Raw genomic sequence first — 25,757 nt, forward strand, 5'->3', positions numbered from 1 at the left:
ATTCAACCACAGCGCTGCCATTTAATGCAGAGATCAGCACATTTGCATTTTAAAGGACACACCCAAAAACAGCACATTTTTGTGTCAATTTTAACATTTTATTATAAATTATCTGTGCTAGAACTTCATATACATACTCTGTGGACACCAAAGATTTATTTTACATCTTAAAAAAGTTGTGAAATGTCTCCTTTAATAAAACCACATACCTTCCATGTAGATATCGGAGAATAATTTCACATATTATTTCAATGCATTCTTTGGCATCTTTACATATAAAATTACAATATATACAAATAAAAGCAATACCAACGAAAACTAACATAATTTAGAAATACTTATGCTTAGGACAGATTATAGCTATGCAATGCTGTGTACGGTTCAAACTTTTTATAATTTACATTTATGCATTTGACACTTTTATCCAAAGTGACTTACAGTGCATTTTATCAGTATGTGTGTTCACTTGGGATTACTAATGCTATACCAGTTAAGCTACAGAAACGCTGGTTTGATTTTTCCTAGTTGTGTATTGGACAGATTTAAATTAAACGTATATTCTGCACCATATATTTTATCCGCAAATAAATGTTATGTTTGCAGTCTTTGTCCTTTTAAATGAAATGTTTATCACGGTTAATCACAATTACATTGTTTGTCTCATCTAATAATTCTTCCTTGTTAAATTTCCATTATTCTAGGTTAGGATATGAAGGTGGAGGTGGCCACGGCCGCCCATATATCAAAACAAATAGGGGTCATTCATCACATCCGCCCCCCTTATAACACTTATAAGCCACACGGATTGCAATATCCTGCTTACATTACAGCTCAGAGCTGCAGGTGTATATTAACTTCAGCATGAAGATATGCCGTTTCAATGATGAGAATGAGCCAAGTTCAATTTTAATAACCGTGGGTGACATATAAACAATTAAGTTCATTATCAGTTTTAATCTTTAGATGAAATTTCTATTTTGTTCTTGGTTAAAAATACACTGTCAAATATGTTTCACTAGTTCCTTATCCATCCAGCTGAATCGAGTGTTATGATAAAGTTCACTGCTTTCCCAAGCAGTTGGGGATATAAATATAGGCACTTTAAATGAGAATTGTTTCATAAATGCTTCATGCATTGTTGGATTTATGTGAATATGAGTCGTTTGGCCCACCAGCTAAACGTCTTCATGTCTCTTGATGCTACCTGCTATAATTAGAACAGAATGCACAAATCAACATCTGGCTCTTTCTCCCACTCATCTCAGATCAGAGAAACATCAAACTTTTACAGCAACTTTAACTAGGCCACAAAAACGCTGTCAAAAACAAACAAGCGCAAGCCAAATTACACTCCAAAGTCCAAAATCACATGATTAATTTTTTGAAGGTTCCTTAAGGTTTATTGTCTTTATGGAAAAGAATTCCTCTCTTTATTTTGTTTGGCTCTTATGTGTTTTTGTGGTATCCATTTGTGTGCGTGGTTTCTGCTGTTGCACCTTTTTAAATATCATTTTCACAGCCATGTGTGCTGGTAATCTAAAACTGCTGCCTGAGGCTGTGTGGTGTCTGATGTCAGCGTACCGGCATTTAATCAGTAAACTTAAAATGGACTGCAGAGATCTGACAACGTTTGTGCAACATCAGCGTATAGCAGAAATTCACTTAAAGAGGGACGAATGCGAATGTATAAAAAACTATTTTTGTGCATGTGTTCATTTATGCATGCATGCATTGCTTTGGTTCAGTGAGTGTTGTGTGTGTGTGTTGGCAAAGTCTGAGGCAGACGGACCGCTCTGCTTCTCATTATTCATGCTGTGAAATGTTGCAAAGGTAATTGGGAGTAAAAGCAAGAAAGAAAAAAGCCTTTGTAGGACAACGAGCACCTTTTTATACTGACTGATCTGATTGCAAATTCGATATGACAAAGTCCTCTTTGCGTGCTTGTTTTGTAATTGCTCCAGGGATCTGCATTAGTGGATTGAGGGAGGTGAAGCAGCAGAAATAAAGCATTTCTTTAGCTTTACTTTGACAAATGAATGAGGTAAAGATGCGTATATTGGCAGAAAACACTTTGCTGTATCATGCTAGAGAGAAGTACACTCCATCGACTCTTAAATAAAAGAATCGACAAACATTTTTAAGTAATTTGTTGGCAAAAGGTGTACAAGAGTTGCTTGTTTAGTGTTGCAAATGAGTTTATTTTGACAGTCATGCTCTTGGCAGATGCATTTATTTACTGAAGCGATATACAAACATCAAACGATTAAGTTACAATTCTCTAAGCAGGTGGCTAGAGTTTCAAACTGTGTATCAAGACTAAAACATCAAGGTTAATGTACCATTTTGTAAGAACATACATAAAAGTAATAAAGTTCATAAAGTATATTAAGTGCACATATTAGTACCTCAGGTGTGCATATTGGTACCAAATGTATACATATCTGTATCTAAATGGTATTAGACCTTTTTAAACATGACTGCCCCAGTGACAACTTGGGACAATTTTTTAGTATTTTTTCTGACAGTGCATGATTGCAAACAATGCCAATGCAGACTTCCAAAAATGTTGCATCCTAGAAGAGTCCTGTGGGAAACATCTGCAAGCATTGCCACAGTTTGATGCAAATATGTTGCCTGCATTGCAATCATTTCTAAATGACGCGTATAAATGGAAAGTTTCAGTCATTATATAGCCTATCCGCAGATTAGCAGTCAATGATTCATACTGTATATATTGCTCATAGCAGTTTAAGCGTTTTAATGGGTCAGAGCGTTTGCAGTGGATTCGAGGGCCATTTACTTGCCCACTGACTGTGACAAGATGTTGCAGTAAGTTAGTCTGCTAAAGTATAACAACTACTTGTTTTCTTTACTGTAAAAAATATGCAGCTGTTTGCCAGTAACTTAAATATACATTAAACATGAACAAGTCTTTGTCTTTACAGAATAAAACTATAAAATAACAACCTCATGCTACGTATGAAATCCTCATTTCTGTTTTTCCTTCAGATTTTGGTTCCCAGAATGCTTTGCATGAAGCTGTTATTTTAGTTTTATTTTGTAAAGACTTGTTAATGTGTAATGTTCATTTAACTTTAAACAAATTGTTGCTAGTAAATTTAAATCCACAGCAAGTTACTGGCAAACAGCTACAGTAATACTTTAATTTTTGCAGACATTTTTAACAGTGTTGTTTAAACAGAAAGCTTGACTTGCAGTCAATGTAATGTACAATAAACAAGCTAAATGTGTGCACATCATACAGTATATATATAGCATAATATGCAATAAATAACAGGTCTTTAATGCACCTAATGATATCACAAATATATGTAATAAAATAATAAATAGTCTAGAAGCTATTTAATATCTATCATTGACATCTATTATTGACCTTACTCAGTCAATATTAAAGATATCAAGGTTATATTTTCACATTATGTTGTTCTTTACATTATAGGATTATTTTATGTAGAAACAGTAAATCACAAAAGAATGGCTTTAGTTGGGTTTCACAGACTGGGCCACATATTTAAACAATGCAAGAATTGTGCAAAGCTGCCCCGCTGGTGCTTAGAGATGCCAGCTGTAGTATAAATGCAAAGCTTTTGCTCATGTCCTGCAATCCTTTAAGTCATAACTCAGACTCGGTGCCAGCATAGTAGCAAGAACTGTCAGAATAACTTTTTCTCCATAATTTTTCTCTGCCACTGCAAGCCCACTTTTCTTTTTTAACCTTTACGTGTAGCAGCACTGCCCAATAAAATCCTGGAGCTACTTTTTATTCAGAAGACGCACAACTGAAGTGAAATTGAAACAATGAGCTGATTTGAAACGGGGCCATTTGGCATCCAGTGAAAAAACAATTCTAGTGGAATAATGATGTACATGAAACGCACGTTTTGAGCAAAGATGTTTAGACATTAACCGCACAACAAATTGCTCTTCTCTGTGAAATCGAAATCTTTTTTGTAGCTTACTGTATGTTTCATAGCTTCTGTTACAGCCATAAAAGCTACCGTCTTTACAGATGGCTCTGAAAACTATCACAGGAGTTATTTCTGCATGGAGATCATGTGCGGCACTGACGGGCAGACTGATTATGACTCCATCTGTAATTGCTAATGCTTCCCTGAGCTCAAAACATCTGACTTATAGATGAGCAGAGCTGGCCACATCTTTCTTAGCATATATAGCATCATTTGTGTCTGGTTGTGTTAAGAACCTTTAGCTTCCACAGAATCTTTCTGTTTCTTTGTGGAAAAACATTCATAAAAATATAAAAAGCTAAGAAAGAAGTGCTTCTTTTAAGGACCTTTGACTAAATGGTTCTTTTGGGGAACCAAAAATGGCATTTTCAGAACCCTTTCTATCACCTTTAGCTTTAAACTTTTAGTGGAAAACTGTGTTCATGGCCGTCATTGAGAGGAACCAGGAACAAAATCGACTAAATACCTCTACATTGCTGGATGGGGCCTATAGGACACCTTACATTGATATATGTGAGTGGTGGCCGGTGACCCTTTTTTCGTGTGCAGCAGGCACTTATTTTGACAAAACACATGGTTCACATGATGCAACAAACACATATTTTGAAAACACGAGCATTACACATGACACTCCGAACAATTATTTTTAATTTGCGCCCCTCAGATAAGCAGTCATGAGCTGCCACTGATGTGATAATATGTAAGTACTGGTGTACAATTTTATTATAAAAAAATACTTTTCCATCCATATTATAATGCTAATGCAAATGCTCATCTCTCACAATCAGTTTCCCAGACAGTGTTTAGATTAATCCAGGACTAGACCTTAATTATATCAAGACATTTAAGTCGTTTTTACAAACAAACCTTATAAATAAACTGTTCTGATGTGCATCTTGAGACAAAATAATGGCATCAATGTACGTTAAGAAATTTCAGTGCAAGACGTTTTCAAATTAAGGCAGCTCAAATATACATTTTAGGTTGGGACTTTTATAAGCCCTGTCCACCTTTTTTAATAGTTTAACATCAGGTTTGACTTAACTTTATGATTTATACATCTAGAAGTTGAATAAATAAGCGTTCATCCATTGATGTATAGTTTCTTAGGATTGGACAATATTTGGTCAAGATACAACTATTTAAAAGCCGTGAATCTGAGTGTACAAAAAAAATCACCTTTAAAGTTGACAATGAAGTCAATTTGAAGTCCTTAGCAACAAATGAAGTCCTTAGCAACACATATTAATATTTATATATATATATATATATTTATACTAGGAAACACTGAAAAATTATTCATTGAATTTAATCAATTTTTTAAGGTAAGTGGATGCAATCAATTTATTTAAGCTACATTTAAACAAAAGTTTTAGATTTTATTTTACTTTACTAATATTTTTTGTTTAAATAGCTTAAATATATTGATTGCAACCACTAACCTAAAAAAAATTGATTAAATTCAATGAATATTTTTTTTTCAGTGAATTTACAAAATATATTCATGAAGCATGATCTTTACTTAATATCCCAATGATTCTTGGCATTAAAAAAACTATATACAATACTTAATTTTTGCCTATTGATACAAAATCCAAAAACTGTGTGACTGGTCAAGGGTCAAATTCTAAATGGTGACCTACTCAAATACTACACTGTCAATAAAGGTACAAAAGTTGTCACTGGGATGGAGTTTACCCTCTAAATAAGTCCTAGCATGTACCATTTTGGTACAGATATGTACCTTTGAGATACTAGTATGATAATGATTTATTTTTCTTTCAAGTTGTTTTAGTCTTTTATGTTGTTTTGTGTGTTTTGTAGCACTTTGAGGTCATTGAGTTGATGTAAAGTGTGCTATAAATAAAATTTATTATTAATGTATTATTAATAGTAGTAGTAGTAGTAGAGGTATATGTGCCTCTAATGTACCATGTTTGTGTACCTTTGAGGTACCAATATGCATATTTTAGGTTCAAAGGTGTACTTTTTACAATGGGTACTGCCTCATTGTGACAATTTTTGTACCTTCTTATACCTTTTTTCTAAGAGTGTATGCATTGAATAGTGATTTTTAAAGAACAACATTGTTTTATTTGAAGAGAGGAGCTTATCACATGCCTGCAGATGAACACTTCTTTTGTTGATGTTTAAATTGTATGATTGAAATATTCCTCTATGGACCAGCCTCAGCAGAACAGACTGATTTAAGTGAGAAATGAGCAATGGGTTGGCTAGATGTGGGTGGCACGTCGCACAAGGATATTGTGTGGGTCTATGGTTTATTCCAGGATCTGATCTGCACAGTGGAGGATCATGATTTTAATAACTGCTATTATAGACGAGCCGAGTATCAAAGTCACATTGAACTTTATTCATATGCTGTTATTACAGGGCTGAAACCTTCAGCAAACATCCACCAGACTGTTTGAGAGGTCAACAGGGAAGAGAAACATCTGCTTTGGAAGAGCTTGTGTAAATGATCCTGCATTTTGGTTTATCGTCCCTTTCCATTTGCTTTTCCCTCTCTAGCCTTGCGTCTGAATTTGAAGGGTCGATAAATCATACTGATGAATATAGTGTTCAGACATCACCAAAATAAAAAGGCACTTATGTGGGGTTGTTTTACTGCACTTTGATAAATGTATTGAGGTTCAGATCTGAAATGCTGATTAATTTATAGCACTTCATACTCTCTCTCACACACAAACACACACACGCATCCAGAATGTATTCACAAGGACACACAAAATGCTTGATGAGGAATTATACATTCATATATGCATAAATAAATTAATGAATATATACATAACCACTCACAGCTGCAATCACTTTCCATTGCTAATATTAGTGTTCATCTTTATATATCTTCATTAAAAGCATCTGATTTTGCAGGTGAAATCAAATAAAAGAGCTATTTTCAGACAGATGCTTCACAAAGCCTGAGGAGAGACATGACAAGGATAAATATCTACCAACGTCAGCCATCAAAACCAGAACAGCATCTTTCATTTGATTTCTTATTGAAGCCATATTCAGAGGGTCCTGCTCACTGTGAGTGGGCTGTTATGTTGCCATGGTAATGATTTTTTCCTACTTATGGACTAGTTGAAAATTTTGTTTAGGGTGACACCATGTGGGAAACAAGAGCAACTACACAGAAAATCTCAAAATGTCAAATCAAATAGATTTTTTTAATAATAGAATATGTAAATCATTCTATCCCTGCTGAAAAAACAATAAAACCATTACAGAAAATTCTAATGGTTTCCATTAGCTTTTACCATTAAAACCACTACACTGTAGTGTGTTTTGGGCCATATTCCATTAGAACCAATACATAGAGCCAATAAACCCATTAGAATTTTCTGTAATGGTTTTATTGTTTTTTTTTCAGCAGGGCTCTCATGCATTTATTTTAAAGAAAGATCGCTCAATAATAGTTTTTAAGCAAAATGTTTTAGACGAATAGGTTCTTATAGGTTAAATCTTATTTAATTAATTAACCAATAAATATAAAAAATAAAGACACAAGGTATTTGTACACTTTTTGTTTTTCAAACATAGTGAATCGTGTACATGTTAATTTGATGTGTGTTAACTTGAGGAGAAATGATGCTGCGTTCCAGACAACTCGTTGGATGTTGGATATATCGACCTCAAACAAACCCGAAAGTAAACGTCTGGAACGGCAAACAAAGTTTGGTATCCGACCTCTCAGCTCACGTAAACAAGAAATAACACGCATATCATAGCAATATGCGTCTCATATTGGCTTTATGTGGTAAACATCGACGCGTTATTGACTGGAACGCATTGAGGTCGGAGGTAGGATATTTTACGACATATATACGAAATCCGAGTTGTCTTGAACGCTGAATAACTTTAGTTTTATTTATTTTTTCCTTTTCTCCTTGTGTCATATTCTTTTATGTTATGGTGTATGTTTTGTGTTTAAAATTCAACGAAAGTGCAATAATAATAACTTCATACAGTAGTCCGCCAAAAATTACCGATTGAGGAAGTAATAGAAAATACGGCTCGGAAAGTAAAGCTCTATTGTGTCATTTATCTGCAGATATACTAATTGACTTAATTTTATCATCCAATTCAATCCAATTCATTATTAAATGTGGTTTTGTATCCAAACACTTTAAAAACCTCTGAGCGTCTAACTACATTTCCCAGAATTCAAAGCGGGATGACGTTTAACTCAACATGGCAGCCCTCTGTGCTGTCACACTGAACTGTTCAACCTTAAACTTGGATGCTTTTAATATTTAAAAATGCGGTTTTGAATCTGTATTTTAGTCTCTAGTCTTTTTTTCAAACGGAGGAGATATTCGCCATGCAACCTAGAGTAAATACTGTTTGTTTATACAGGAATAAGATGATTTAAAGTAATAAAGAAGATGAATCCGACAGTGTTTAGATCCCACGGGCTCTTTCTGCCCTTTGTCAAACCCTGTCATTATGTTAAACTATTCCGTATTAAAAGAAGATATCAGGACTGCACGAGTACATGTACTGTGATCAGACACAGATGGATGAGAAGACCTTCATGTCCTGTGAGACACTTCAGCAGTAATACAACTAAACAGGTACATTAGCTTCAAATCATGTGCATTTTAGGTGCTACTGTATATTTACGTTATGTTACTTGTAAAATTGTTAGAAACTTTGTAAACTACCACTGTAATTAAAGAAATATAAACAAAACTTTCTGAAAGGTTCTTGCGGTGTTCGAATGAGATCCCATATTAACTTCAGCTTCTGACATTAAATCCATACTGACTGACCTTTAATCTAAATGTAGGTGGTTGTTTCTTTTGTATGTGTGTGTTGTTTACGGCCTTGAATTGTTTGCGTTTACAGGAGAGTATTGACATGTCAAAGTTTCCAGTGGAGAGGATTAGAAACTTCAGCATCATTGCTCATATTGATCACGGCAAGAGCACTTTGGCAGACAGGCTGTTGGAGATTACAGGTGGGCTGTCATATTAAAACATAACTTCCTGTAAATGACATTGATCATGAAGGCAATGACATGAGATATATGTACAGAAATGATCGCAAGGTGTGAAAACACTAAACAAAGAGCAGTCATATATGCAGTCATATGACAGAAAGATATTGTCCACAAATAAATATGTTGTCTTGTAGATTTTTAAATATATCAAATAAGGGCAAAATGGCCATCAACAACAAAAAATATCCACCAAAACACCACCATGTCAGAATTAGATTTGTTGTTTTTGCAGTGTTTTAGTGATCTTATATAATTGTTTCTCAGTCTTTTTAATAGAATACATCCAGAAAATACAGGAAATGTGTTTATATTGTGTATTAAGAAATGTATAAAAAGGTAAACTGATGTAAAAAGTTTTCCACTTACACTTGAACAATAGCAGGAAACTGCAGGATCTCTTAAACCTAAATAAAATTAAATCCTAATTTTTACTTCATTCTGCTCAAAAACACTCAAGATGTGTTAAGTGCCAAGAGAGGTCACACTAAACAACGATGATGCCTAAAGAAGACATTTAATCCTAAAAATTTATTTTTTTGTACATATTTCCTGTATTTTCTGTTTGTATCTTAATAAAATAGTTTGAAAAATAAATATGGATGGTCATTAAAACTTCTAAAACAACAAGTCTGGTGGTGATGGCCTTAGACTTTATATATATATATATATATTAGTAATTGTAAGAGATAACAGGAAAGTGCAGGATGGCGAGAGGGGTATGGGATCGGCAAAGGACGTCAAACACGGGTCTCCGGAAGTGTCGGAGCAATGTGCACTACACCAATCAGCTCCGTCTTAAAATATATTTAATGTGTCCCAAATCTCATACTTATGCACTATTGTACATCATTTTGTGGTAAAAAAAAGTGTAAATTGTTGGGGATGAGACTCATATCCTGATTGCCAAGAGGTAGAGTGTCTTGATGTGCAGGTCTAATCGACTTAAAAATGTATTTGTTCCTACTGCAATCAAAGCTTTAAATCGAGATAAAATATTGTGAACTGCCGTTGTGTCTTTTAAGTATGTTTTAATGTAATTACAAAGGTATGTACTGACTGTGCACAATGTCCAAGACAAATTTCCCAGTAAGTAAGTAGTATGTTCAAACAAGAAAGTGAACTTCAAGTACCCGGATGATGTATATCATTTGGGACACACTTTAATACATATGACCTATTCTGCTATTAAAATCTTGTATATATTTTGTGTGTGTAGGAGCCATTGCAACGACGGCAAATAACAAGCAGGTGTTGGATAAGCTTCAGGTGGAGAGAGAGAGAGGAATCACAGTTAAAGCTCAGACTGCGTCTCTCTTTTATCAGCATGATGGACAGATGTACCTGCTTAATCTGATCGATACACCTGTAAGTACACGGAGTTAGATAACACTGCTATATTATTCCTAATTAATAGTAGAAACTACGGAAAGTTAAACTATGAATAATCCATTTGTGTGACTTATTACCAACATGTTTTTAGGGCCATGTTGACTTCAGTTATGAGGTGTCACGGTCCATTTCCGCTTGCCAAGGAGTTCTGCTTATTGTAGATGCAAATCAGGTAAAGCTAAAAAAAATCTTCTAACATGAAACATTTTTGAAACATTTTATTGAGCTTGTGAAATGATATTAACTTTCAGCTGATTTTTGCTTTCTTTTAATTTAAAGGGCATTCAAGCTCAAACTGTTGCCAATTTCTACCTGGCATTTGAGGCTCAACTTACAATCATTCCTGTGATAAATAAGGTAGAGAACTTCAGATCATTACATTTTAATCAAGATATATTCTTACACCATTTGAAATTATGTTGTTTTTATTATAAGATTGATTTGAAAAATGCTGATCCAGAGAGAGTGGAAAAACAGATCGAAAAGGTTTTCGATATTCCAAAGGAAGAATGTATCAGGGTGGGCTTAAAACTTAACAAAACTTTTATTTATTTTTAATAAATGATTGTCATTGTAAATCTCTAATCCTCTTTTTGACATTGTGAAATATGATTGTTGCGGCTGTTCTCTGTAGATCTCGGCAAAATTGGGCACCAATGTGGACCAAGTTCTCCAAGAGGTGGTGAAACGGATTCCCCCGTGAGTATTCTGGTCATCAGATGATTACACGTTAGAAATGTAGAATCTGTTGGTTTATAACGCCATTGGTTCTTAAAAATGTTGCAGTGCGCTAACATTTCCCCAAGGTTGTCATCTTTCATGGCTGTGTGTGTGTATGAATGAATAGACAGATGTTTTCGGGTTGTCAGAATAGTTTTGGTGACGTCACACATTCATATCACGTGATGTCTGTGTTTCTCACAACCTGCTCTGCTGCATTACTATCAACTGATCTCACTTTAATCACATTCTTTGTAACTTTAGTATGTCGATTTAATTATTTAATGCTTATGACCCAAATGAAGCAAGACAACTCAAAGATTACATATTTTATTTATTAATTTCTTGAATGAGAGTCACATTAACATATACACATGTACACAATGAATCATATACAGTAATCAGTTGAGTCAGCTGACTTATCTCTGCCTTGCTTTCATCTTCAAAGTCCATAGGCTCCTCCCTTTCTTGAGCCTTGAACTCAAAGTCCATAGGCTCCTCCTTCTCCTCAGCGTATGCAAAGTCCATAGGCTCCTCCCCCTCCTGAGCCTTGGACTCAAAGTCCATAGGCTTCTCCCTCTCATCTGTGTATTCAAAGTCCATAGGCTCCTCCCTCTCCTCAATGTATTCAAAGTCCATAGGCTCCTCCTCAGATTTGAAGTCCATAGGCTCCTACCTCTCCTCAGCATATTCAAAGTCCATAGGCTCCTCCTTCTCCTTAATTTCGGACTGAAAGTTCATAGGCTTTTCCCTCTCCTCAAGTTTGGGCTCAAAGCCAGTTGGCTCATTCTTTTCTTCAATTTTAATTTTTTTATGCGATAGTCTATCTTTATTTTTTGTGTAATTAATACTTTTTCTCTTCACCCTCCTTCTGGTGTATTGGGGTGCCATAATTGTCCGTGTGTTTGGTTTACTTTACCCAACATTGCCATCTTTCATATAGGGGGAATTTTCGGGTTTTCTGTCACGTGATGTTTGTGTTTCTCAAAACTTGTTCTGCTGCATACTATCAGGAGGATTTTTCGGGTTGTCCGATTTTTTTTTTTTTTTTGGTGATGTCACACATTAATATCACGTGATGTTTGTGTTTCTCAAAACTTGTTCTGCTGCATACTATCAGGAGGATTTTTTCGGGTTGTCAGATTTTTTTTTTTTTTTTGGTGATGTCACACATTAATATCACGTGGTGTTTGTGTTTGCTCTGCTACAGTACATTCCTATCAGGTGATCTCACCTTTCTCCCATTCTTTGTGTAACTTTAGTCAGTATGCTGTTGACATCTGCACATGTGGGACATTGTTAGTGCTACAATTTTCTAAATGGGCTGCTTTAAATGAGTGAATAATTGCAATAAATATCTGTAGTGGCATAAATAGACCTTTTTTATCTCATTCAGGCCGTCAGCAAGAGTGGATGATCCGTTTAAAGCACTCGTCTTTGATTCAACCTTCGACCATTACAGAGGAGTCGTGGCCAGTGTTGCTCTGTTCGGCGGACGGGTCTCCAGAGGGGACAAAATTGTGTCTGCCCACTTAGGCAAAACTTATGAGATCAATGAGCTGGGCATCCTGAGACCTGACGAACACCCGACTGAAACTCTGTAAGCGTTTTATACTCACTATACAATCAGAAGTAAAACTATTATTAACTATTATAAACAAAAATTGCAGCTGCCGTGATGCCAAGTCATTGACTTTATCAGTGAACATCTACTAAAGAAACCGAATTCATAGGCACCATAATGTCATTAAATATTTCTTAAAATTGACATTTAATTGTTTTTCTAAAGCTAGTTTGTAGAGTTATATGTTAGCAAGTAATGATTTCGATCCCCAGGAAACACACATACTGAACAAAAATAATTGTATAGCTTGAATGCATAAATTTTTGCATTTGGCCGAAAAAAACATCTGCCAAATGCATAAATGTAATAACAATTTTAAATTTACTTTTATATTCAATAACAAAGTTTATTTCCTTTATAGTACTTTATGATTAAATTATCTAAATAAAAATTAGTTAATTTAATTTTGTAAAAAATTAAATATGTATAAAATATGTTTTTATATATATCTCCACTGAGCTCTAAATTTATAAATCTATAAATGCCATATTTATAATATACACCAACTGCACGTAAATAAAATCTATGCTAACTGTTTTAGTTTTGTGGCACAACCGCTGTCATCTGCACTGACTTGACCTCTGATTTTTTGTGTTAATCTCTTTGCTCTCAGGTATGCTGGGCAGGTGGGTTACGTGATAGCAGGAATGAAGGAGGTGAAAGAGGCGCAGATTGGAGACACGCTTTACCTCCATAAACAACCTGTGGAGGCGCTGCCGGGTTTCAAGCCAGCTAAAGCTATGGTTTTTGCAGGTGTGTGGCTAAACGCTTCCAGAAGTGTTGAGCTTGAATTTAAAACAATGTTTAAATGTCTGTGTACTATAGGAGGGTGTAATACAATGACTTTTTATTGTGTTTTAGCACTAAACATTTAGAATGTTATCCAAATCTACTTCAAGTGTGCAAATATCGATCTGTATGCTGTATATAGAGCATCGTCGAAATATAAAAAACAATCAAAAATTTTTGGTATATCACTCAGCCCCAGTCAATAGATATGTGATGTAAAGCTGAAATTATGCTATTTTTGCAGGCATGTATCCTATGGACCAATCAGAATACACGGCCCTGCGCAGCGCTGTGGAGAAACTGACGCTGAATGACTCCAGTGTGAGCGTTCAGAAGGACAGCAGTCTGGCGCTCGGTGCCGGGTGGAGGTAAACATACACAAACACACTTACAGTGATGATAAACTATTATTATAAGTTGAGTGTATGTGGAGCAGGAATAAGTGGGCTGTGTCTTTGTCAGACTGGGCTTTCTCGGTCTGCTGCACATGGAGGTCTTTAACCAGCGGTTGGAGCAAGAGTATAACGCGTCTGTTATCGTCACCGCTCCCACTGTGCCATACAAAGCAGTTTTATCATCTGCCAAACTTATAAAGGTGAGACTTCACAACACTTCTCTGATGTTTTTCTGTATTCTTTTAATCAATGTGTTATTTATTAGTAGTGTCACTTACTGCTGAGCACTTTTCACATGCAAGTTATGGAAAATACATGGATGTTTCTAGGATTTTTCCTGGCAAAAAACACAATCTGCTTTCCCGTTTTTATTTAGTTTATTCACACTGCCGGTGATTTTATGGAATGCATGGATTCACACACATCCCGTAAAGATCCCGTTAAGACGGTTATTAATAAATAAATTGTGCACTTTGTGAAATTTTTCCGCTATTTCTTATGTTTGCTTATTATCTTATCTTATTATCTTCTCTTTCAAGAAACCACATTTTTTTCTGCATTGATCATAAACTAGTGCATCGGTAGCTGATCTCAGCTTCAGTGTGGATAAGTAGGAAGCTCCCTGATGTCTGCTTCTTTGCAGTTTGCAGACATTTGTTTAATCGTGGATGTTGATCTGCATATAAAATGATGCGGCATCATTACAACAAACCCCTTGTGGCATTGTGCCTGCCTTTGGTTTATACAGGTCGCGTTCTGGGAATGTTACGACAATGTTACCAAAACCCCATTCCGGGAACAACTCCCGGATGTGTTGGCGTTAATTTTATGGGATCAACACGCCTTGTGAAAGGGGTTATAGACATACCCAGGGTTAGGAATGAAGACAATGACTGAATCAATGAATGAATGGTGAACTGATTGGCCATTTTTTGCCTGGTGGATGACAGGGTCATTATGTTTAAAACTGGATGTGGAATCCTTCAATCATTCGGAGGAATAAACTTTTACTTTATTACAGTTTAGCCCCTCTGGAACACCCATAGTAAAATATATATTTTAAAATGTGTTATTAAAAAAAAATATAGGCCTAAATATTAGTTTAAAAAATGAAAATTTGAAATGTTAGCAATAAACTAAAATATGTTTGAGGCTTTAAAAAAAACTAAAGTAAAAATAAGTTAAACTTTAAATGCTAATTTTAGAAAATAAAGTACAAAAGGCAAAATTACTAAACAATTTATCCACCTTATTTTTAATGTAAATATGGGCGCCGCCATCTTTAAGCTTTGTGTAAGACTTCCGGTGAGCCACTAAACCTAATGGTAGTCGTATTGCGAGGGACACAAGTCTGCAGTTTTGATTTGCTTTTTAAGGTTTATAATGAAATCCAGAAAAGATCATTTGCAGTTTGGGGTTGCCATAATAGGTGGTACAACTGCAGTAAATCTCTACAAAACATTTGTTTTAACCATAATTCACACACAAGAGCTGAATGTGTATGTGGCACACATGCACCCATGATCTGTACCCACACATCCATCCAGTGAAACTTTTCATAGAAACCGACAGTGAATAATAAATACAAGAGTTGTTCAAAAACAACTTGTATTATGCTGATAAAAATTATGCTGATTTAGCTGGTTTATTTATTCTGCTACTATATATTATTACAAAATGCGTACCCAATATATACGACATAAACTGCTTATTAGTTAATGTTTATACAGTAATAGTTCTGAATGTGACTTTGCGCTTACTTTTGTTATGTTTTAAATGATAAAGCAAATAAGTTAGTGCGTAAGAAGCGATGTAATAATATTTTTTATAAAACGAAAACAATACTGAATAAATGTACCTTTTTATTATGATTTATACAAATAACTTACAATTGCCATTTAAAAAAAACTCACAACAGAGGGACATTTTAAACATAAGCCTGAAAAGGTAAAAAACACATTCTTGGTCGATTTTTATTTACAAACACTCGACTGACTTTCCTACTGTACAGGTACTGGTATGTATCTATACTTTTATTGTTGCGCATTGAAGACCCATCACCCCCGAGCAACAACACGAAATTATTGAATATACTGTATCTTCATATGATATGTCAGGCCACTTCTTAATTTCATCCTTCCATTGGGTTATACATGGCAGGTGTAGTAAATATTTACCATAACATGTTTTATGCGTGCTCCCACGACACTGTTTTCTACTGGCTGGCTTTTGAAATGAAAGTCTCGCACAAAAAAAGGGAAATACGTCACATCACTTCCGTGTTCGAAAATAAAGTGGATACAATTAACATAAAAACTACAAATATTAAAAAGCTAATTAAACTACAATGAAATAAATTAAAAACTAAAATTGCTCTGGTGGGTAATAAAACAGATATACATTGAGGATGGGACCTGAGCAATATACTAAACCTAAAATATCTTAAAATATACCAATATAAAATCCATTTACAGCAGCTTAGAAACCGCTTAAAACACCCTGGCAGACGCCCAGCATTGTGGCAGTCTACATGATGTACATGGAAATGATTGAGTGATGAAATCTTTCACAGCACAAAACACAAGAGGAACATACCAGGTTGTAGAAGAATCAGTTGCTCAGTTGAGTCTATTTTTTAGGAACATGGTGCAGAAGAGATCACAATCATAAACCCTGCTCAGTTCCCAGAGAGGTCACAGGTTGTGGAGTATCTGGAGCCCATGGTGATGGGAACCATCATCGCTCCAGACGACTTTACTGGGAAGATCATGAGTCTGTGTCAGGTGAGATTTACTGGAGATCAGTCATATCGTTCATGTATTGTCATTAAAGTCATTAAAGCATCTACTAAATAACAAAAATAAGCCAGTGCATGTTTTGGGTCTTGCGTACAACTCTCTGCTTTGTTAAAGAACCGCAGGGCCGTTCAGAAGAACATGTTATACATCGATGACCATCGAGTGATGATGAAGTATGTCTTCCCTCTTAATGAGATCGTGGTGGACTTTTACGACCAGCTGAAGTCCATGTCATCAGGTTATGCAAGGTGAGTTTGACCTATTCTGGCAGATATCGCTAAGCTTATATAGGATCTCAGATAATATCACAAAACCAGTTAATAAAGCTGAATAAATAAGTAAATACAACTATTTGAAAATCTGGAATCTGAGGGTGCAAAAAAATATAGATTCTGAGATAATCGCCTTTTAAGTTGTCAAAATGAAGTCCTTAGAAACATATTAGTAATGATAAACACATTTTGATATATTTACGGTAGGAAATGTACAAAATATCTATTTAAATTTAAATTTTTAATAAACTATAATCTATAATATGCCCATGCTATTTATGACTGATTTCGTGGTCCAGGGTCACATACACTCACCTAAAGGATTATTAGGAACACCTGTTCAATTTCTCATTAATGGAATTATCTAATCAACCAATCACATGGCAGTTGCTTCAATGCATTTAGGGGTGTGGTCCTGGACAAGACAATCTCCTGAACTCCAAACTGAATGTCAGAATGGGAAAGAAAGGTGATTTAAGTAATTTTGGGCTTGCTCAAAAGCCCAAAATGCACATGCACAACCATTTCTAGGGTTTACAAAGAATGGTGTGAAAAGGGAAAAACATCCAGTATGCGTCAGTCCTGTGGGCGAAAATGCCTTGTTGATGCTAGAGGTCAGAGGAGAATAAGCCGACTGATTCAAGCTGATAGAAGAGCAACTTTGACTGAAATGACCACTCGTTACAACTGAGGTATGCAGCAAAGCATTTGTGAAGCCACAACACGCACAACCTTGAGGAAAATGTTGCCTGGTCTGATGATTCTCGATCTCTGTTGAGACATTCAGATGGTATAGTCCGAATTTGGCGTAAACAGAATGAGAACATGGATCCATCATGCCTTGTTACCACTCTTTTTTTTTTTGGCACACTTTAGGCGCCTTAGTGCCAGTTGGATATCGTGTAAATGCCACGGCCTACCTGAGCATTGTTTCTGACCATGTCCATTATGACCACCATGTACTCATCCTCTGATGACTACTTCCAGCAGGATAATGCACCATGTCACAAAGCTCGAATCATTTCAAATTGGTTTCTTGAACATGACAATGAGTTCACTGTACTAAAATGGCCCCCACAGTCACCAGATCTCAACTCAATAGAGCATCTTTGGGATGTGGTGGAACGGGAGCTTTGTGTTCTGGATGTGAATCCCACAAATCTCCATCAACTGCAAGATGCTATCTTATCAATATGGGCCAACATTTCTAAAGAATGTTTTCAGCACCTTGTTGAATGAATGACACGTAGAATTAAACCAGTTCTGAAGGTGAAAGGGGGTCAAACACAGTATAAGTATGGTGTTCCTAATAATCCTTTAGGTGAGTGTATGCTTATAGTCAACATTTTTACATCTGTGAGTTTATTTATTTATTGTTCTTTTTGCTACAGTTTTGATTATGAAGGTGCCGGATATCAACCAGCTGAACTGATTAAGATCGACTTTCTGCTCAACGGACGGCCTGTGGAGGAACTCGCCACTATAGTTCACAAGTAAAGCTTAACTTCAGTTTTTTATAGACATAAATTAAATAGAAAGAGATGGCATGACCTTTGTCTGTGTGTTCAGAGAGAGTGCGTACAGTATGGGAAAAGCAATATGTGAGAGGCTGAAGGACTCAATCCCTCGACAGATGTTTGAAATCGCAGTGCAGGCGGCTATCGGGAGCAAAATCATCGCTAGAGAAACGTGAGTCAATGCATTCAAATGAAATGTGTGTTACCAAAAATTACGTTTTTAGTAATGAATAGTCCTTGTCAATGTCTTTTATAGAATCAAAGCATACAGAAAGAACGTTTTAGCAAAATGTGTAAGTATCAAAACTCTTTCTTAAACATTCAAAAGATTTTTATTTACGCTGTTGATATTTATTTTTATTTATATATTACAGTACGGGGGTGACATTACGCGGAAAATGAAACTGTTAAAGAAGCAGGCCGAAGGAAAGAAAAAAATGCGGCGTATTGGAAATATCGATGTACCGAAAGACGCTTTCATCAACGTTCTGAAAAGAAAGTAATGTTTCATAAAAGCCGTCCGAGTTTTGGGCCGACTGGGGCTTGATTTGTAGATATGAGACATGGACTAATATAACTAAGTGAGATTGAAGCAGATTGAATGAATTAATCTTCATGATGCCGAAACGACAGCAGGGTTCTCCAGAAGAGACTGCAAGCGAAGCGTTTTTGCAGAAGAGTTGATGCAAAAGTTCTCGTCAGCATGGTTTTCAATCATTTGAAGAGATTTGGTTATTTGTGCATTACAAAAACTCAAATCCTTTACGTGCAATGTCATACTTTGGCCTGTGCAAACACTGCATCATATTTAAGAAAGAAAAATGAAATCTTTCATTTTTATTGTGCATTGTTGAACGAGTAAAGAAATACATGAAAGAATGATTTGGCTTTTGGAGTGCAAATCTATTAACAGTTAATTCATACAGATTGGAAATAAAAGTGTAAATCCACGAAAAAAAGTGTAATATTTCTCTTTGTGTGACTATACAGTAAAGTAATGTAAAGAACAATAAGACAATCAGATTTAAAGAAGTGCTTAAGTTTAAGGTGAACAAATGCAAAACAACTGACATTGAAATGATAAATATGCCATCATCGACTAAATAAGTTTGATATATAAATGTAACATACTAAAATGAATCTCAGCATCTTCCAGGAGTTTAGGAGTGTACAAGTCTATGTAACAGATACAAAACAACATTCCCAAAAAATTCACCTTGGAGTAAAAATTCACATTCAAGTTAACTTCGTAAGTAGTTTGTAATATTATTAAAATGATATTGACTTGAAATGTTGACCTTTTTGAAAAGTTTAAATGAAATAGACACTTTTTAGAAATATAAGAAAGGAATTGTAACAGATAATCTGTTGATTAGAGATGGCGTAATCTAAAGGGTTGAGGGTCTGTGTACATTTGATTTACAGTAATTTTAACACTTTATGGACATTTCTTGTTAATACTGGCCATGTAGTGTAGTTATAAAGTAATGAACACAGCACCTTGGGAAATGCAATCACAGAAGTAATTTGTTTGTCTACACAGACCCTGTTATGCTGGCATAGACCTTGAAACACTTTATGACCATTCAAAACCGCTGTGGTCCCTGAAGCTAGTTTCCATTGATTCAAAGTGATGCCATCATTTCCAGATGATTCAGATGTACCGTCTGCTGCGTTCAGTCCATGTAGTCCTTTACGCTGAGCGTCGGCTCAACAAGTTGATTGTGAACGTGCATCAGCCCTGTAGGACAGAAGATCTTTCAGTATGTTTGTAAAGTTCATCTCAGCTATGAGATATTAAACCCTCAGGAGACAGCAAAGCTCTTAATACTGAACAGATCCTGTGTCTGAGAAAAGAGCTTGAGATGGACATTCCAGACAGGGTTCATGTCTATCCTAAACCTACTTCCTGTAGACACATATTTAACTTTAGAGAAAACTAATAAAAAAATAGGACTTCTGTAAAGCTCTGTGTGTTTACAAATAGAAAAAGACATATAAAGATTTTAAAGGGATATGAAAAACACCATGATTGTACTAGGTTTGGTGTATAAATGGAAAAAATTATAGATGCACCGATATTACATTTTTCCACTCATACAGATAGACGATTATTCAGACTGATACCGATCATTTGGGGATTATATAATGAAAAAAATTTAACTAGTTATTTTTCATTACTTTTTTCTACATCTCTACAACATCTCACATCTTTCTTTTTTCTTCCAACGTTTAATTTTGTCTTTGCTCCTCTACAAATTGACAGAGTATCAACTTGTCATCTGTCTTTCTCTTGCTCAAGTCGTGTTTAAAGGATTAGTCCATTTTCTTTAAAAAAATCCACATAATTTACTCACCACCATGTCATCCAAAATGTTGATGTCTTTCTTTGTTCAGTCAAGAAGAAATTATGTTTTTTGAGGAAAACATTCCAGGATTTTACTCATTTTAATGGACCCCAACACTTAAAACTCAACACGTTTTAAAAGACTCCAAACGATCCCAAACGAGGCATAAGGGTCTTATCTAGTGAAACGATTGTAATTTTTGACAAGAAAAATACAAAATATGGACTTTTAAACCACAACTTCTCATCTATCTCCGGTCCTATGATGCACCAGCGCGACCTCACGCAATACGTCATCACGTCAAGAGGTCACGGATGACCAATGCGAAACTACGCCCCAGTGTTCACAACTGTGGAGAAAGAGGACCGTTCAGACGCTGTTGTATGATACTAATTAATGTCTTTGTGTCAGTTTATTGTTTAAAATGGTCCACAAATGTGCGTTTCATATATGTAACACGTGACCTTTCTACGTCACTACGCAATTACAAGAGGTCGTGCTGGCGGAGATAGACGAGAAGCTGTGGTTTAAAAGTGCAGATTTTTTTATTTTATTGTTTTGCTAAGACCCTTATGCCTCGTTTGGGATCGTTTAGAGTCCTTTTAACTCAACACTTACGTTGAGTTTCAGTATTAAAGGTGCAGTGTGTTAATTTTAGTGGCATCTATTGGTGAGGTTGTGAATTGCAACCAACAGCTCAGTCCACTGTTCACCACTTGTTTTGAAACGCATAGAGAAGCTACGTTAGCCGCCACCGGAAAAACACGTCATCGTCGGACACAAGTTAGTAAAAAAGTTTGTCCGTTAAGGGCTTTTGTAGGAACATGGCGGCACACAATGGCGACTTCCATGTAAGGGGACTCTCTGTGTATGTAGATAAAAAAGTCTCATTTTAAGGTAATAAAAACTTAAACGTTTATTACAAAAAGGTCTTCATACGCCTCTGATAATATAGTTTTGTATATTATTTTGCATTTCTGTCAAGAGATACTTCTAAAAGGTACACACTGGACCTTTAAGTCTTGGGGTCCATTAAAATGAGAAAAATCCTGGAATGTTTTCCTCAAAAAACATATTTTCTTCTCGACTGAACAAAGAAAGACATGGTGGATGACATGGTGGTGAGTAAATTATCTGGATTTTTTTTAAGAAAATTGACTAATCCTTTAAGACATCAGAGCCCTCAGTTATTTACCTTTGAAATACTTGACAGTTTTGACCCTGAGCTCCAGCGTTGCGTCCTCATCACAAATGAAAATGGTTCTTGGATGCTGCTGGAAGGCAGATACCGTCCACATGTGGTTCACACCCTCCTCGATTGCTTTATACAACGCAAAAGCCTTATGAGCCCCAGTAATCAGGATCATAACCTAGAAATAAAGACAACAATATCAGTATTGTCTGAATTGTAGCATTCATGTACCGTTTTGCAGGTTAACTATACATTTAAAAAAATCTGATTTTTTTTAGAAGATAGTTCTGCAAATTCGATTTCTGAATTTCACTACGGAAAAAAGCAGTATAAGGAAACTCTGACACCCCTCTATTAATCCCCTAGTAGGATAAACAAAATTAAACCCCAAAAACTAAGGGTATAAAATGAACGGACAAAGTTTGTAAAGTTGGAAATGTAAAAATTTCCTTACAAAACCCATCGCTTCACCTCGAAAGTTATTTAATAACTATGGATTTGGTTTTAATGGATGGATGTGCTTTTTTAGAGGTTTAAAAATGTGAAAATCTGTGAAAATGTGTCACAGATGGCTTTCTTTTCTTTTGGTTGTGCATTCGAATCTGTTGTTTCTTTAAGCATGTGCTGCTTCTGTAAATACATTAATGTCACTATTTACCTCTCTTGCATCCATCACTGTTCCCACTCCAACAGTGAGAGTCATGGTGGGCACTTTTAAAAGGTCGTTCCCAAAAAAACGAGCGTTAGCCACTATCGTGTCCTTGGCAAGGGTCTTCACTCTGGTTCTGGACACGAGACTGGAGCCAGGTTCATTAAAGGCGATGTGCCCATCTGGACCGATACCTTGAAAACACAAAATCAAAAGATCTGTCAGAGCTGTGATGCAGGATAGGGTGCATATAAGAGATGCCAGACCAAAGGGAGGCAGGTTTGAATCTGGTCTGGGTTCTGAATGATCCCATTCCCTGTCCTTTTTTGTTTACGTTTAGGTTTTATATAAGAAAGAATGATGTTGTATGGTGAAGGTTTGGGATGCTTTTTGAGGTCTTTAACTCTTTCCTTGCCATTGATGAGTTATCTCGTGAATTAAGAGAAAATGTTTCCCTGCCAATTCCACTGTAATGCACTAGGTGGTGCTCTTACCCAACGCATTAAAAACTGAAGCATCAACTAATTCAACAACATTGTAAACTCTGTGTATGTTTTGATCCTCATTCTGAATCTGATCTAGAACAAAAGTCCTTTATAAAAATGAAACTATTTCAGCTTTTTGCTCAAAATTTTGTATTCTTGAAGAAACCTACTCATATTTCAGATCAAATAAAGACTTTTTTCCCAGTTTTGTTTGTTTGTTTAAAAGCATAGAAGAACATTTTCCTGGAAGCCATTTTGTGAAACTTTTGTGAAAATCACAAAAAATGCTGGCGGCAACTTTATTTTTTTAAAGGCTGGTGTGGAATGAGTTAATAGCTAAATTGCTTATAAATGCTGGTTTTGTGTGTACAGATTAAGCCCTAAAGTACAGTACACTGTTACTGGTGCTTCTCTATTCATCTTTGTCTGAAAATGTATTGGCTTTGTATTGAACGCACCTCCAACAAACAGCTCTATGCCACCAGCCGCTGTTATCTTCTCCTCAAAGGCGCTACACTCCGCCTGCAGGTCACTGGCATTGCCGTCCAGTATATGAGTGTTTTGAGGCTCAATGTCGACGTGTTTGAAGAAGTTATTCCACATGTAGGAGTGATAGCTCTCTGGGTGCTCCCTGGGCAGACCTGCAGGGACACCGAGGATACACATGTGAGGTGTTTTTCGTAAGCTGGTCAGATATTACAATGTTGCAATGAGTAAAATGTAATGCCAGGCGAAACACTTAATTTATATAAAACTTCAAGAAAAGAAACATAATTTAAGGCATTTTTACATGAATATCCCATTCTCATTATTATAATGTGATGAAATTAGTGTTTTAGTCAAGATCACCTAAACCCCTGCAGTAGCTCCTCCAGTAAGCTGTGCTATCTGATAGTGGATTTTACTGATACCGATAACTAAGTTGGTCCTTACTTACCGATAACCGATTAATCAACCGATATGTATACTGGTGAACCATGAAAATCTGCTAAATGAAATTAATTACTTCATAATGAAGCAATGGATGCATTTGGAAAAACTATCAACATGGATTTTTTGCCAATAGCCAATTGTTTCCCCAATAAACTATCGGTGCAGATTAATCTGCAAAATCGATTAATCGCTCTACCTCTACTATCTGATTTCTAATGTTGAATTGAGCGAGACCAGGTGTGTAAAAACTCGCTAACCGTGGGTAATGTGTGACAGCAGCATTATCAGTGTGTAAATACTCCGGCTGACTTGCTTTATCAGCAGCTTTTGTTCTGCAGTATTTTGAAAGATCTTGCAAACTCAGCACTCCTCATGAGCCGTGTCTTGTGCCTCACGCTTACCCACATACTCATCCATGTTAAAGGTCTTCACATATTTAAAGGACAGATCTCCACTCTTGTGATACTCGATCAGCTTTTTATAGCAGCCAAGCGGTGTGCTACCTGTAATTCATCAGATTAGATTTCAAAACGCTACAGATGTGTGTCAAGTCAAAATGTGATACAGCAGTTGTAACCAAGATTCAATCTATTTTTAGAATAAAACATGGTATTTATATATAGGGGGCAGTATTTTTCTGTCCTTTATAAAGTATTATGTTTACCTGTTGGAAGTCCTAAAGTGAAGTACCGGTCAGCACTAGGTTTAAATTGAATGATCCGGTTGCGAATATACTTTGCAGCCCATTCACTGGCCAGGTCATAGTCATCCAGGATCACAAGTCTCATGACTGCTCACAGACAACAGATCACTACAACCCTTAAAAAGTGTAAAAAAAAAAAAAAAAAAAAGGTACAAATCAATACTGTATTAAACCTCCAGATATTCCAACAAAGTCATGTGCAGCTAAAAAACATCCAGTGAGAAACAAAATCACCAAGAACATTTGCTTCAGAATGATCAAACAAGATGCAAAGTATCTGATCACTGTAACAGCTGCTTTCATCAACACAACACATCAATGCAACTTTCTAAGATTTTGCTTGTGAACCCAAAATAAGAATAAACCCTCTAGCTTTATATACGACATGCTGCATCTACTAACGAATTTATAGAATAATGATGATAATAGGTATAATAATATAATAATACACTTACAGTGATATAAAGCGCAGGCACGTCTGGGTGAATGAACACTCTTTTCTTAAAAACACCGAATCATGTGATTCAGTTCCGGTCATGTGCGCTGACGTCACTCTTCCGGGACTGTGCCTTTGCCTATATATGGAGCTGACATCTTAAATACAATATATGAGCAATATGTAATTTAAATGAAATATCTTATACAGCAAGTATATAATATATAAATTAATATACATTAGACCTCATAGTATAAATCTCTCCAGCAGGGGCGTAGCAACCGGGGGGGACGGGGGGGTCACGACCCCCCCACTTTTACTGTGCGTTCACAAGGCCACCAAGCATCAAAGTGGCCAGAAGTCCTATATTTTTAATGAGAGACGGAGGCGAGCTCTGGCGAGCAACAGCGCAGTGCGTCATGTACAGTGTTCTCTGATTTGTTACTTAGATTTGAGTGAACTAACATTCAGCCAATCCCAGAGCGTGTC

At 35.9% G+C, this 25,757-nt stretch overlaps 2 protein-coding genes across 2 annotated transcripts; one reads left to right on the top strand and one right to left on the bottom strand.

Annotated features, from left to right (window-relative positions):
- The first annotated feature begins 8,176 nt into the window (after positions 1 to 8,176).
- On the top strand, positions 8,177 to 19,481 carry guf1 (GTP binding elongation factor GUF1). The gene is made up of 17 exons (XM_055178676.2): positions 8,177 to 8,590; positions 8,865 to 8,976; positions 10,235 to 10,383; positions 10,499 to 10,579; positions 10,687 to 10,764; positions 10,843 to 10,926; positions 11,042 to 11,106; positions 12,524 to 12,727; positions 13,365 to 13,504; positions 13,785 to 13,908; positions 14,003 to 14,135; positions 16,575 to 16,718; positions 16,848 to 16,981; positions 18,397 to 18,498; positions 18,575 to 18,694; positions 18,779 to 18,815; positions 18,897 to 19,481. The coding sequence occupies exons 1-17, from the start codon at positions 8,402 to 8,404 to the stop codon at positions 19,023 to 19,025; spliced, it is 2,025 nt and encodes a 674-aa protein (XP_055034651.2). The 5' UTR covers positions 8,177 to 8,401; the 3' UTR covers positions 19,026 to 19,481.
- On the bottom strand, positions 19,330 to 25,427 carry gnpda2 (glucosamine-6-phosphate deaminase 2). Its single transcript, XM_055178699.2, is given in 8 exon segments — positions 19,330 to 20,209; positions 20,211 to 20,263; positions 22,066 to 22,240; positions 22,721 to 22,905; positions 23,655 to 23,837; positions 24,531 to 24,632; positions 24,794 to 24,948; positions 25,288 to 25,427. Coding segments are annotated over 7 exon segments (855 nt in total). The 5' UTR covers positions 24,918 to 24,948; positions 25,288 to 25,427; the 3' UTR covers positions 19,330 to 20,176.
- Positions 25,428 to 25,757: the final 330 nt, after the last annotated feature.

Source organism: Misgurnus anguillicaudatus, chromosome 16, assembly GCF_027580225.2.
Source record: "Misgurnus anguillicaudatus chromosome 16, ASM2758022v2, whole genome shotgun sequence".
NCBI classification, from domain to species: Eukaryota; Metazoa; Chordata; class Actinopteri; order Cypriniformes; family Cobitidae; genus Misgurnus; species Misgurnus anguillicaudatus.

Coding starts and splice junctions, on each gene's coding strand:
- guf1 (XM_055178676.2), top strand. CDS start 8,402: ATGAATCCGACAGTGTTTAGATCCCACGGGCTCTTTCTGCCCTTTGTC. Junction 16,719..16,847: donor AGATCATGAGTCTGTGTCAG/GTGAGATTTACT, acceptor GCTTTGTTAAAG/AACCGCAGGGCCGTTCAGAA. Junction 18,695..18,778: donor AAAATCATCGCTAGAGAAAC/GTGAGTCAATGC, acceptor TGTCTTTTATAG/AATCAAAGCATACAGAAAGA.